At 40.4% G+C, this 13,876-nt stretch overlaps 1 protein-coding gene across 2 annotated transcripts; it reads right to left on the minus strand.

The window, feature by feature from the left end:
• Positions 1-1,446: 1,446 nt before the first annotated feature.
• LOC310997012 (dixin-A-like) lies at positions 1,447-13,871 on the minus strand. Of its 2 annotated transcripts, XM_083986579.1 has the most exons (21): positions 13,646-13,871; positions 12,723-12,852; positions 12,162-12,287; positions 11,827-12,058; positions 10,480-10,581; positions 7,781-7,875; positions 7,531-7,634; positions 7,284-7,367; positions 6,826-6,879; positions 6,604-6,654; positions 6,414-6,518; positions 6,247-6,300; positions 6,071-6,142; positions 5,067-5,138; positions 4,881-4,946; positions 4,403-4,552; positions 4,060-4,123; positions 3,870-3,966; positions 3,620-3,728; positions 2,931-3,010; positions 1,447-2,846 (listed from the first exon to the last, which is right to left on the minus strand). In XM_083986579.1, exons 1-21 carry the CDS (start codon positions 13,706-13,708, stop codon positions 2,837-2,839), a joined length of 1,920 nt encoding a protein of 639 aa, XP_083842705.1. In that variant the 5' UTR covers positions 13,709-13,871; the 3' UTR covers positions 1,447-2,836. The 2 variants fall into 2 exon arrangements, with proteins under 2 accessions (XP_083842705.1, XP_083842706.1); XM_083986580.1 differs by lacking the exon at positions 10,480-10,581.
• Between the last annotated feature and the right edge of the window lie 5 nt (positions 13,872-13,876).

The raw sequence follows: 13,876 nt of genomic DNA on the forward strand, positions 1-13,876 counted from the left end.
CTGACGTGCCGTATCTCACACAGAGCTGACGTAAATACTGGCTACTCAATATTTAAATCACTATGTACACATACACACAAACACTCTGACAAAAAAAAATTAAAAATTAAAAAATAAGAACAAAACATAAAGCAATACAATGATAACAGACGTGTAACCAAAGTCTGATCGAGCAAAGTAGATGTATATGTCACTGCAGTTAGTCCAGCGACCACACGATGGCAGTACAACCTCAGAGTGGACGCATGGGGTCACTGCAGCTTCAGACAGGATAGCCTGTCAAACACATTTTAGTTCAGGGGCCACCTTTTACAGTCTATGGGGGCCACATACAGCTCAATTTCGTCACAAGTGAGCCGAACCAGTTAAAATTAGTAACTACTACTACTAACCTATAAATCAGAGGTCTTCAACAAGGGGTGCTGCAGGGGGTCGCCAATTTTTTTGTTTTGTTTTTTAGTTTCCACATTTATGTTTATTATAAAAACGTCAAGTATCGTTTGTATGCATGATTATCATGCAATTGACAAACACTGATGGTATTGGCATTGGTATCAGTTAACAGGTCTGTTTATTATGTATGGCAGTGGCATGGCCCCCTACTCGCTGTACCTGTACATGTTTAAAATAAAAACATGAATATGAACCTGTGTATTATTTGAATTATTTGAATAGCTTAGTATTGAATGCACAATAACAAGGTGTACCTGGCACTGGGCCCAGTTTATTATACAATACAGCTTTATATATTATACAGGGGGTCCCTGCTCCATCTCTCCATTAGTTTGGGGGTCCTCCTTAGCCTGAAAAACGTTCATTGAGAACACAAAATGTTTCCCTTTGTTTTAGTGCAAAGAAGTACAAGTACACTACTAATATGTTTACGTTAAATGAACCATCCTTTTACAAAACATTATGAAAAATCTCAAATTTATTGAGAAAAATATGTGATATTTCAACAATATTATATCTCTTCTACCGCACATATACACACACTAGTTCTTATATTGCAAAACATCCATCCCCCCAACCAGTCACAGATCAGATGAAGCTTTGAAGCCTCTCGGTGGAGTGAGTGTCTCTAATTTCAATCTGTTCCACAGTATAAAACCCAAATATATTACATTTACTCATTTCACATTTGTGCGCCTTGAAAGAGCAGGTTTGGCATTTGCCTTAATTATCATAACAATTATTCAGTTATCTTAGTAGTTGCAGATTTAGTTTCTTCTGACATAAGGTGGAATTTCAAATACAGTTTTGTAGCTTTAAACTGAGTTCATTGACTGAAACTTGGGGCAGGTTGCCGAGGTTTCAGTAGCTGTTCATGCCTAATTAATAGACTGATGAGCATCTGGAGGTTCTCATCTATGAATATTCATACTATTTTCATCCCACTTCTTAAACCACCATAAAAACAGGAACAACGATATTATTTTTCTTAAAACAAAACTCAGGTTTTATTTCAAAATATGTCTTTCTAACATTCAACAAAGGGCTTGGTTAACAGACAGTGTCCATGTCTTTGTAAAAAATATCAGTAAACAAACAAATGCTAAATACTAAATAACCATCTCATTAGCAAATTGTACATTTTGCAGTACAGCAGGCAGTCTTGGCATTCAAATGGGTTTTAGTTTAAAAAAAAAAGACAGATGCATATTTCACTTGGCTTATTAGTGAAAGCAAACACAGTGACCACTGAAGTTAAGACAGAATCTCACTCACTCACACACACACTCACTCACACTCTCACACACATACACACACACCATAAATAGTGGGATGGTCCATTGTTCCTGGATTAAAGTCTCCTTTAAACCTCCGATATCAAATTCACATCCACAGCATCTTCGTAACAGGGTTTCTCACCTCACGACAATCTCTTCAAACAAATATTCACTGTCATAAAACTCAAATATTTAAGGATATTGTGGAAATATTTTACACATATATACAAAACCATTTCATAAAATAAACAAAACAACAGTGCCGTTCATCTGCATTTCTACATGTCTCTTCTGTTTGCATGCAGCCTGTGTGTTACAGACTGAAACAGTAATAATTAAACTAATTACTTTGAGATACATTCACTTAATGTAATAGTCCTTTCTTTTTCTTTTAAGATATTTTCACATGACCATGACCCAACTGTTGCGTGATGTATGTAAAAACATCACACTAGCAACAATAGCTGCTGTGTTAAGACCAACCTTGTGTTTAGACAGTTTGCCTGGGTTTTTCCATAGTTTATAAATTACAAAAGGTCACATTTTATTTTTTATTTTTCCCCCATTTCTTTTTAAGGTAAATAATACTGTATATTTCACTTCACATTGACAATGAAGACAGGATATTACTAACATATAATCTGGTGGTGTTTCTGATAACAGTGCTACACAAGGAACATAAAGTGATACTGAACAATAACTTAATTTTTTCCAATTCCTCATACAGATATCTGGCTTTAACCAGGGGTGAAACAACAACAACAACAACAACACTACTGTGGTTTCAGTAAAAGTTAATTCTAAAGAACATTTCTACTTAAGTTCAGTTGTGATACTACACTTACAGCTCAGTAATAATAAGCACATGATGAAAATACCTTTCCTTTGCAAGGCACTGAGTTTTGTGATGTTCTTGATATCGTTTACAGATGAACACTTTCTCCAGAACGAGTTGAGCTCAGCACGGTCAAACACCAGCCGATGAACCTAAATCTCTTGCTGACAAGTCTTACAGTACGTTGCTGATAGGTCAAACCTTGAAACTTGGCTTGATGTGTCTCTGGGATCAGAGTGACCAGTGAGGGCTCCACCCCCTCAGCTTGAACCTACAGAGGCCTAAGACAGAAAAGATATTGAACTGTTTTTAGAGTCAAGGGAATCAATGAAGAGAGCCATGCAGAATGATGACTGTGTCGTTACCTCTCATCACCGCGGTCCTCTTCTACCCAGGCCACTATTTTTCCTTCCCAGCCTGGAACGATGGCTCCATCCAGGAACACCTGCACCAAGAAGATCAAGACTTTTTAAAAACCTTTTACCGCACAATCATGAGGTCAATGAATGACATATACCCAAAAGGAAGAATAAAGCTTTAATTATTAATCAGGTACAGCTATATCTTAATTTTGTCAGTACCTCTAACTGTATATAACAAGAATTTCTTGCAATATCCAATTAATCCAATAATTAGATAAGTGGCGGAAAACTAATGGGCAGATCAATTAATGAAATAATTAATCTAATGTTTAATTAAAATTGACACAGGACCATTATGAGCTAATAATCCCCTGGATGATATGGCTTGGCGTAAGTATAATAATCATAATCATAATGAACAATGAGAATAATAGCATAATAATAGTGCCATGAAAATCAAACCCGTGTTACTATAGAGCTATAACATCACACAACAGCTCACTACAACATACAGAAAAGGGGTACAATCACCATGACACAATAAATGTACTGCAAACAGCAGTGAAGAAAAAAATATAAACATACTAAAATAATCCATGCTTTGAATGAAATGGAAGACTTAGAAGTTGTTTTTTTTTTAACCTGGGATTTCTTAGTGTATTAGCACATTAACTATTACTGCCTCCTCTTACCTCCTCCTTCACAGTGCCAAACTCAGGGTCCAGGGCCTTGAAGTGGTACCTGTAGTTTCCCTGTCGATCCACAGCTGCCTTCACGTCCTTCAGAGTCACCTCACCGAGCCTGTACGATAATTACAAAGAGACTTGCTCATCTCACATTTCATGTTATCGTCATTCTGTTCTCTACCTTAAGCCTACTAGCCTAAATGTACGGGTTGGGTGCATTAAAACACTACAAATGCTCAAACGCATACACACTAACCTCTTTGGTATGTTGATCATGGAAGGTGTTGGAGATTTTCCAGTGAAATACAGGATTTTTGTAGAGGCAGGAGAACCACTGTTGGACTGACAAACCTCTGTAACCAACAGCAGATGCATAGTTAGTAAAGTCCTAAATATCCTGTGTTTGGGTGCACGAGGAAATGGGGGCAGATGTCGGAAAAACGTACTTGTGCTAGACCAGGAGTCATTGTCTGTGTGTTGACTTTTGCGTCTTGGAGATTTCCCCCTTCCCTGCAGTGATTGGACAAATGTTAAAAGGATTTCTTATTTTCACATCAAACCATATCAGAGATGATTTTATCGTATAAAATCAATTTTGTAGTGTGCTCTTTCATTTCTCATTAATCATTATCTAACACATCAGCAGTTATCAATTCAGTCATTGTCATGGCCCAAACTCTGATTTCACACAACAGCTTCAACCATCAGTTCATATGACTCTATTCAGTTTCTGAAAAACAAAATTGGTTTCTAAGAATCGGTGTGTTGATGCTTTCATTGCATTTGTACCCTGTGTGTATGTAGAACATGGAGCCTGTCGATGAGTGATACTATTCCCTGTTCCAGGGTGTCCAGTGTATGGTGCTGAGGGTCGTGGTCTCTGAAGTTGTTCCTCAAGCTCCTCAGTGCGTCTCTGAGCAGCTGCACCTCCTCTGCCTGCTAATTGAGCACAAACACAACATGCTAATTTTATCATTTAAGCTCATTTAAAGCCATACACTGCTATAATAAGGAAGCTCTGTGCCACACTTGGCCTATAAGACACTATATTTTAAAAACAATGTCATTTACAGCTCATAACAGTGCTATGAGCTTTCTGTCCTCGTAGGTTAAAACAGGGATTGTGGTGTTTCAACTGCAGACTAAATGAGGCCAGACAGCACAATGTAAAAGTACAGCTGCAGTGTGATGCTTTGTTTGCACCTTAGCATGTGGAAAAATATGAAGAGGCCAACTGACTTAACGGCCTTATTAAAACAATACTTACGCCTGACACAGAGAGAGCTGGATCTCCAGAGTAAGAATAGCCATTGTGTTCTGTACTGGTGGAAATCTTAAAAAAAAAAAAACTGTCAGCTGTGTAATGTATATCTCAGTGTAATGTAATATGTGATTGTGTGGTGCAGATGTGAAACCTAAAACTCTTTATGTGATTTTAGTGCAGAAACACTACCTGTTGTGGACTGCTACTCATTAACTCCTGCAGCATGCTCTTTTTATGCTCCAACTCTCTTTGCAACTCGCTCTGTCAAGTAGGCACAGAATCAGACATCAAAAAATTATAAACATGCTTGAAACTAGCGGTTAAAACACAACTTAAAAGACGCCTTGTCCAATTCTCAGATTATATATGTGTCAAGTTTTTAATCAAATGAAAGAGTAAACTGAAATTTTAATCCTCCTGCATCAAAGCAGTTTACTGGAGAACTGTCGGTCTGAGATTTTCACACCTTGAGGTATTGAGGTGGACAGAACAATTTGAATCCACTGTAGCTGAAGCTCTGTTCACACTTTGCTTATTCTTTAAGCATTAAAGTGTACCGCCTATATGACATTTATACAGGGGCACAGCTCATTTATATTGGGGCTCCTGCCGCAGTAAAAGAGGTCTGGTGGTTCACACTAACCAGTGTGATAGAGGTTTGTGTGGTCATACTGTAGTTCAGCCTGGTGTTGTTTTCAGGTGATTTAATGAAGGTAAAAACAATGAAGGATCAGTCATGATGGGCCTTAGAATAAGAGGGAAACACTGTGACACTGACTTCAGATCAGGTCTTTGCTGATCAAATACACAACTGCTTCCTGCTGCCTCATTTTAAAGAGCAGGTTGCAGGTTAGAGACCCCATTGAGGAAATATGTTTAGAAAACTAATGTAGGTTCACTTGGAACCTTGACTGAGACATTACCAAAATAGTACCAGGTACCAAGTACTGTCCCTAGTGGAAAAGAAGATGCGAGTGGAAAGGCCCATTGGTATCAACATTAGCCTCATTTATTTGATCACAAGTGACTAAAACACAGACCTATGTCTTTGAATATGAAGTGGGGAAGCGAGATCTGATTGCTGCTGGTCAATCGAAACACGTGTGGAGATGCAGGTGTGATCAGATGTACTTAGAGTGAACAATTTGCGATGGGATCACCGAGGACACATGTTAACAGCTGGTCTGATGTACCTGCTGCGTTTGGCTTTCCTCCAGCTTGTGTTTGAGTTGCTGCAGTAGTCTGTCCTTCTGCCCCAACTCTTTCTGCACCAACCAAAGAGAAAGGGTGCGTTCATTATTTAGCATAAAGATAACAGACACATACTGTGTGAAACATAGATAGTTATGTAACAGAAGGTGTTGCTCACCTTGCCTTCTCCCCACAGTCTGTTACATTCCTCCAGCTTCCACTGTATCTCTGCCTGCAATACATTTTCATGGTAGAGGACACATTTTAGTAGAAACAATTTATGACACAGTATTGAAGACAGTGAGGCTCTACATGTATATTAACCGTGACTATTATATTTTGTACATTCTGGTTGTTGAGTTCATCCTTCGTCATACTGGATCTGAGCAGCTCCTGTTTCATCTGCAGTATCGAAGCCTCCTGAGTGCACAACCTCTGCTGCTGGGCGTCCTGCACATTTACAAACCAACAGAAAGTTAATCGATTAACCAGCAGCTTTTCTACCGTACAATTAAAACTATATTCTCTGCCTTACCTTGGCTGCCTGGAGGTTTCTCATCTCCTGTTTACAGCGCAGTAGTTCCCTCTGCAGCAAACAGCAAACAGCACACTCTGAATTAAACATTAATCATGGTGTGTTTTCAAAAAGGTCATTCTCTTAGTTATAAGACAACTGAGTCTTTTATGTCTGACAAAAGAAGGGAAAAAAAACACATATTGAGAGTCTGAAAAGAAATAGTACTGTATAATTATTTACCTTGAGCTCCTGAGCCTCCTCCATACTCTGATCCAAACGACTGCGAATGACTACCTGGAAAGAGAGTAAAAAAAAGAGATGTGTGTTGGAACCACAATGGACTGAGAAAGAAGGGAAACTGATCCCCGTGTCACCATCTCACACACACACACACACACACACACACACACACACACACACACACACACACACACACACACACACACACACACACACACACACACACACACACACACACACACACACACACACACACAGTTAAGAAAACACATCACAGAAATGTGATCCGCACTGAACACAAAGAGCCTGTGTAGTAGAGCAAAGAAAAGAGTGACAAAGTAAAGAGAGAGAGAGAGAGAGAGAGAGAGAGAGAGAGAGAGTACACAGAGGACAGAAAATGAGATCAAGATTGAAAAAAGGGACCGAAAAATAAAAACAAACGATGAAATTATCAGTACCAGCTGCTGCTCAGAGTTGCACGGGTCCAAAGTCACAGGCGCGTCCTGCTCGTCCTCAGGCAGTGAGCCGTGCAGCAGCAGGGCCTTGGAAACACAAACATGTGACACTGGTATGTACTTTGGAGTTGCAGTGTTCAAAAAAGCTTTGACCAGCTGAAGTTGCTGGTAGGCCTGATCGTGCCCTCAGTTGCTCCCTTTAAAAAAAAAAACACTGAAATCTTAAAAACAGAGCTCTGTATGAATGTACCTGTAAAGCAGACACCATCTTACGTGTCTCCTGCACCTCCTTCTCCAAAGTCTCACTGAGAGGATCCTCCCACGGTGTCTCCTCTACAACGTGAGATGATTCAGCTGCACACACACACACACACACACACACACACACAGATATACAGTATGCGCACACACACTGTGTTACACGTGTCCCGGGAGAAGTTTGGATGAAGTTGTGCTGACGCTGATGCAGATGCAGATGATGATGATGGTGTGCTGCTTACCGCTGCTCTGCTGCTGCTCTTGGCGGTCTTCCTGCTGCCTGTCTGAGTGGCTGCTGCTGGGCGGAGCTCTTGGAGATGACAGCGGACTGACGGAGCTGAGGCTCGAGGAGGACGAAACACTGATTAATCAATTTATCCCATAAAAGGAGGTAGCAGCAAAAAGACAATGTACAGAGTGGACCCTTTATACCATCACATGCTAAATTGACATGGCTGGGTGATGCATGATTTGTTGCAATGTATTGATCGTAAGTAATATAGTATTTGGGCCATAAAGTTATGTTTTGTATAATTTGTCAAAAAAGAAAAGATCCCTGTGTGCTCAAATTAGAGCCAGTATACTTGGTCTTCATATCGAGGCATAGCGCAAGAGGATAGAATTTGTACTTTGTGTGATCTCAAAGATGTGGAGAACGAAATGCATTTTGTGTTATACTGTCCATTCTATGACTCTATCAGACAAAGACTGTTTGGTAAGTTCGACCCTAAAAATGAATTTGTGTGGTTGTGTGGTTTGGTGGACGACATGAAGAAGCTAAAGCGTCTTGTTCAGTTTGATATATTTGCATTTTCTTCACATCTTGAAAAGGCAATGAGAAGAGGAGCTATATACAGATGAATGTTGGTAGCAGTCTTAAGTTGTTAATGTATCTGCCAACAGGAATGACAGTCTAGTTTTTTTATGTTCTTAGTAAAGTGTAGTAAATGTTCTAGTAAATGTGTCTTGTAATCCCATATAGGATGGGCCACACACGAAAATAAAAAACACATGACACGAAAATAAAAAATATTCATTCAATTATTATTCATATAGGATGCTTACTGAAACAACAAAGAAAGCAATAAACTTGATCAGCAGTGTCAGTATTGATAGAAAAGAAGACAATCGTACTTTCACAAAGAATGACGAGAAACTTTAAAAAGTCTCTATGACAACTCTTACAACTAATTATCCTATTGTGACAAATATTTACACAGAGTCACGGCCAAAAAGGAGAGGGAAGGGGACAGACGGAAAAAGCAAAACATCAGAACGAGACATTTTTTCTAAAATCCTAACTTGCCAAGAAAAAGCTCAAATCGCTTCATAGCACTTAGAAAGGAGCAGTTGATTCAGACACCACTTTCACTTTGGTTTGATAAAAAGAGCATAAACCCACATATGCACACACACACACACACAAACTCTTACGCTGCCTCACGCTGTCTGGTCTTACCATTTAATCTGCGTCCCCCCCATAGTGAGCTACGGTGCATAACACCTCCGAGGAGCCCAGGTCTCACTCTGCCAGTGGGTCTCTGGCATCAGCATCTCAACAAACTCATGACAGTTTGTGATTTTCTTCACCCCGAGAGTCCCCGCCTCTCGCCCTCCAGCTAACCAAATGTTACCGTGGCAACTGACTCTGCAAACACTGCGCTTCGCACCGTTCACTTCATTAAGCTACATTACGTGACGGCAGCATCAGGTCGTCATAGCTCTGGTGAATGTCAGTCTCTCCAAACAAAACCACATCATCGTCCTACTAATATTCAATGTATGTGCCTCTTTTATCATAATAAACTGAACACACACACACACACACACACACTTCATTCATATAAAAACACACACACACACAGACGATTGCTTCAAACCAGACATGTGATAAGAGAAAATAAAGACTGATTATTTCTTCTTTTTTTTTTAAACCATCTGCCTCATCTGCTAAAATACACACACACATAGACACAAAGTGGAGTTTGAAGTGCTAAAACCAAGATCATATGCTCAGTCAGGCAGTAACACACACACACACACACACACACACACACACACACACACACACACACACACACACACACACACACACACACACACACACACACACACACACACACACACACACACACACACACACACACACACACACACACACACACACACACAAATAAATAAATATAGACCACAGAATGTCTTCTGTTTCCAAAGTGTGGAGAAGTAGGTGTTAAAGATGAGACGTAACAGAGAACTTGCATAAAATCACCTGCAGGCAAAAACGGATCTGCATCAACTCTAAAGTATAAATAGTAATAATATGGAGTTTGTATTTCTCACAAACAACAAGTTGTACAGCCTGATGTAATAATACACTGAGCAAAACGCAGTTTTTTTTGTACCAAAATGTACAAATTAAAAAGTTTCATTACATAACTATATCCTCTTGTCATGAGGCCATTAAACAGCAGTAACCTCTTTGATAAATTTAGGCCAGTTATGCCCACAAGCTTTTTCATAAGGTTTCAGTTTTAACACTTTATACTATTATCACAGCCTCACAGCATTACCTACGTCATACTGACTGTATATGAAATATGAAAGTAGCTCCAGCCTGTAAATGATACCGGCAGTTTTACAGCTGTTTCTTAGGAGTGAACATGTGAGTTAGGAAATTACAGCTATCCTTGTCCTTAAGCACATGAGCTGTACTGTAATTTGACATTTTGCATTTAAAAGCAACACAAGGCTCGTCATCTACTTTTCTTCTGAGGATAAACTCTTTACTGTACGTAGGCACATAGAGAGACACAAAACAGATGTATGTACTGTGTGTATTCGTGCTGTTTTGCCGCGTGCTGTTTTATCTACTAAATTCTCAAAGTGATGAGATGGGTTTCTTTTATTAGGAGAAACTTGAGCCCATGTAAAAGCAGATTACCTGCTCGGCTGAGGAGTTTCCTGCTCATCTGGAGCTCCTTTTTCATACTGCTCAACAAGTGCACGAACACACACACTCTTATCCACATCCAACCCCCAGCCACTGAAAGACAGCAAACAAAGCAGAGGTGTGGAGACTAACTACATTTCAGCACTTGGTACCAGGTTGGTAACTCACTGGTCTGTGTTTGTCCACCAGAGGCCAGTAAAGATGACATTTATATCTAATAAATTACTAGGGATGTGCCAAAAAATCAATTCACATAAGAATCGCAATTCTCATTTAATATGATTCAGAATCAATATAAAATTTCCCAAAATCGATTTTAAAAAATAAAAAAATGAAACAAATCTGCTGGCTGTCGGCCTCCATTTCCTTAGAATTTAAAAGGCAGCATGTAACTGCACTATTTTTTTTAAATAAAGGGGCACTTTTAATTTTGTTACTTAAAGCAGAAGTGAGTGATCCGGTCGTTTTCGCTAATGCTGCGTTCCAGGCAGGCTTTTGAAATCATAAATTACAGCTTCAAGTCACAACTTACGACTTTGTAGCGTTCCAGGCAACCCACTCGTGTTTTTCCGACCTGTTTTACCGGTGAAAGTCACTATAACGGCCACTCGTAACTTCCGACCCGTGAAATCGTACCAGTACGTCTTTTTGTACAGTCTATGTACCAGATCGAACTGGTACGACTTCACAGGTCGGAAAAAAACGAGTTTCCTTGAACGCACCATAACAGTCCTCGTCCCTACGTCGCCACATTCACGGCGTCCCTTGGCTGCACACACAGCCCTGCATGCCGTTCTCTCTCCTCATTGGATAAAAACTGTAGGATACGATAAATGTTTTCTCCTCGACTCAGAGCAGAGCAGAGGGACTGACAGACCCGTGTTTCAGACCAAACACTCTATGTAAGTGATTGCTGTCGGAAGATATAACTATTTAAGACTTATATTAACGCAAATATATCACTTACTTCTGCTTTAAGCAATATGTGATATTGCTTTTATGCAACAGTTTCAACAATTCCATCTAAGCATGGATAAATGTTTAAAACTCAATAGAAAAAGACACTTTAGTCATTTGGTCTTGCAAAGCAGACTGGAGTACAGTAGATCATGAGGATCCTTTGCACACCGATAGACTGAAGCAGAAATCATTAGGAATCAAATCGTTTTGAATCTAAAATCAACTTTGAATCGAATCGTAGCCCCAAAAATCAGAATCGAATCGAATCGTGAGATAGTGAGATAGTAAAAGATTCCCACCGGTATTACAGCAGGACACAAACAGAAGTTTATGGGAGACAAGGGTTTTGTCTCCATGTTTCTGACTGCTGCAGCCTACCTGTGCATACGTGTGACACGTGTGGGCTGTGATGCATCAAATCGTGCCGATGCCAGTGCAGCGGCTGCACCTTGTGCCAAGGCAATGGTGGAGAGAGGATTGTGGGTGGCATAGCCTCTTGTGGAGCTCCTCCCACTTCCACTAGCAGCCCTGTGATTGGCTGAGGGTTTGAAATGGGCAGCCAGCGCCAGAATAATCCTCATAACAGATTTCAGATTACCATCGACAATGTCTGCAGAAAGAAAACGAACATAATAATATGAAAAGGATGCAACACCTGCTCTCAACATGATAGAGAAGAAAAGGGAGATAACACAGATTTCTCAGAGATTTACCCCTTGAGGAAATGTGTGGCATGCGTATGTGTCTGGAGGAAATGAACTGCAAGACTTGCTCCACATTCTTCCTGCTTTCTTCTTTGTTTTGTGGAGTTACATACACTCCCTCCAGGACTTCCCCAGCTACAAATATGATGAAAATTTGAGAGAGAAAGAGTGAGAGAGAGGGGAGGGGGGAGAACAAAGCATGAGCAACTACAACAGAATAAACCATATAAACACTCTGAAATGAACTAAGTGAGTAATAATAGTGTGTGTGTAAATGAGCATCATGTCATTAGAAGACAATTGCTCAAGTACAAAGTGGTAACAAACGATGTAGCTGTATCATAATCGTGTTTTTGACCTTGTATTTAACACCATTTGGATACCTTGTTTTCTCTACTGCTACTGACACTTATTATTTGTCTGTTTGCATTGTTAGTGTTGAAACCTTCTTATGCGCCCCCTTGGCAGAGAGGCTTTTTCCTGGTTAAATTAAGAATATTAAAACACAAACTTTCCCTATTCTTCCTCTGTACTACATTTGTGTGTGTAAATGTGGACGTGCGTATTTACCAACTATCTCAATGAGTTGTGTGAGCACCACCCCATCCTGCAGGTCATGTCTGAGGTCTGTGATGAGTTTCAGGCCCGGTCTCCTCTTGAGCTGAGAGTTCACCCAGGAAACATAGGCCGCCAGCTGCTGCTGTAATCCATCAATCAGACAGACACACACACACACACATCCAACACACCACAGACCAAAAACACATACAAAAACACACAGCTTAGAGAGTGAGGGCCAAATAAGGCTGAGACCATGGCATAACAAATGAGCTCCTTTGTTTATTATGCTGGGACCAGGAGCAGGGGGCAGGGTCAGCCTATTGTCCTGCTGCCTATTAAAATTTTACTTTTGTTGGGAGGTTCAGTCATATTATCTCGTGTTTAGCCCAGAGTTTAGCCCTGGGTGGGTAACTTAACGTGGGTCAGCACGTTTCACACCGCGCACCCACCCCACCTTCACCGGTCCCGTCTGGTCACGTGACAGCCCCGTTGTCCAGGATACATCACAAAGGACAGTCCCCATTTTGCCCACAACAAAAAAAAAATCTATTAACACCGACCCCAAAATTATGTTTGGTGTATTTTAAAGCGTAAAGCTACAGTAAAGACACACTGAACACTCGTTGCAAATTGTTAACAACCTTTCCATTAAGTATCATCACGCTGCCTGTATCACCAAACCACACAGTCACATTTCATCTTTCTGCTCCAAACTGCTTTTTTTTTTTTTTTGCAACTTGTCAAACATCCGTTACCTCGAAGAGACAAACTACAGAGCTTATTCGCTTTTCCCCCCTTATTAAACTGAACTCTTTGTTCCTTGCTGGTCTGGTTGTGAGTAGATTTGACAGTCTTTCTCCGTCCGGTGCAGGTTAAGCTAACCCAAATTAATAAACATGAACATCAGTAACGTAACGCTGCGGAAACATCACCTCGTTGGAGCTGCCGTGAAGAACCTCGTCCAGCAAACTTCCTCTCGACAGTGAGGCGATCATCTTTTAACTCGAAAACCCATTTAAACTAGCAAGCCGGCTAGCTGCACTTGCCTCTAACACGGCTAACCCCGGTGGACCGACGGGCAGATAGCCCCCCTCGTTACTATCGCTGTCCTCCAGCAAACGTCAACAAACCGAAACAATTGAGGGATCGGAAGCGACAGCTAC

Source organism: Trachurus trachurus (genome assembly GCF_905171665.1).
Source record: "Trachurus trachurus genome assembly, chromosome: 14".
Taxonomy (NCBI): Eukaryota; Metazoa; Chordata; class Actinopteri; order Carangiformes; family Carangidae; genus Trachurus; species Trachurus trachurus.

Coding starts and splice junctions, on each gene's coding strand:
- LOC310997012 (XM_083986579.1), bottom strand. CDS start 13,708: ATGATCGCCTCACTGTCGAGAGGAAGTTTGCTGGACGAGGTTCTTCAC. Junction 6,655..6,825: donor AGGAGGCTCAGGAGCTCAAG/GTAAATAATTAT, acceptor TGTTTGCTGCAG/AGGGAACTACTGCGCTGTAA. Junction 4,947..5,066: donor TGAGTAGCAGTCCACAACAG/GTAGTGTTTCTG, acceptor TTTTTTTTTAAG/ATTTCCACCAGTACAGAACA.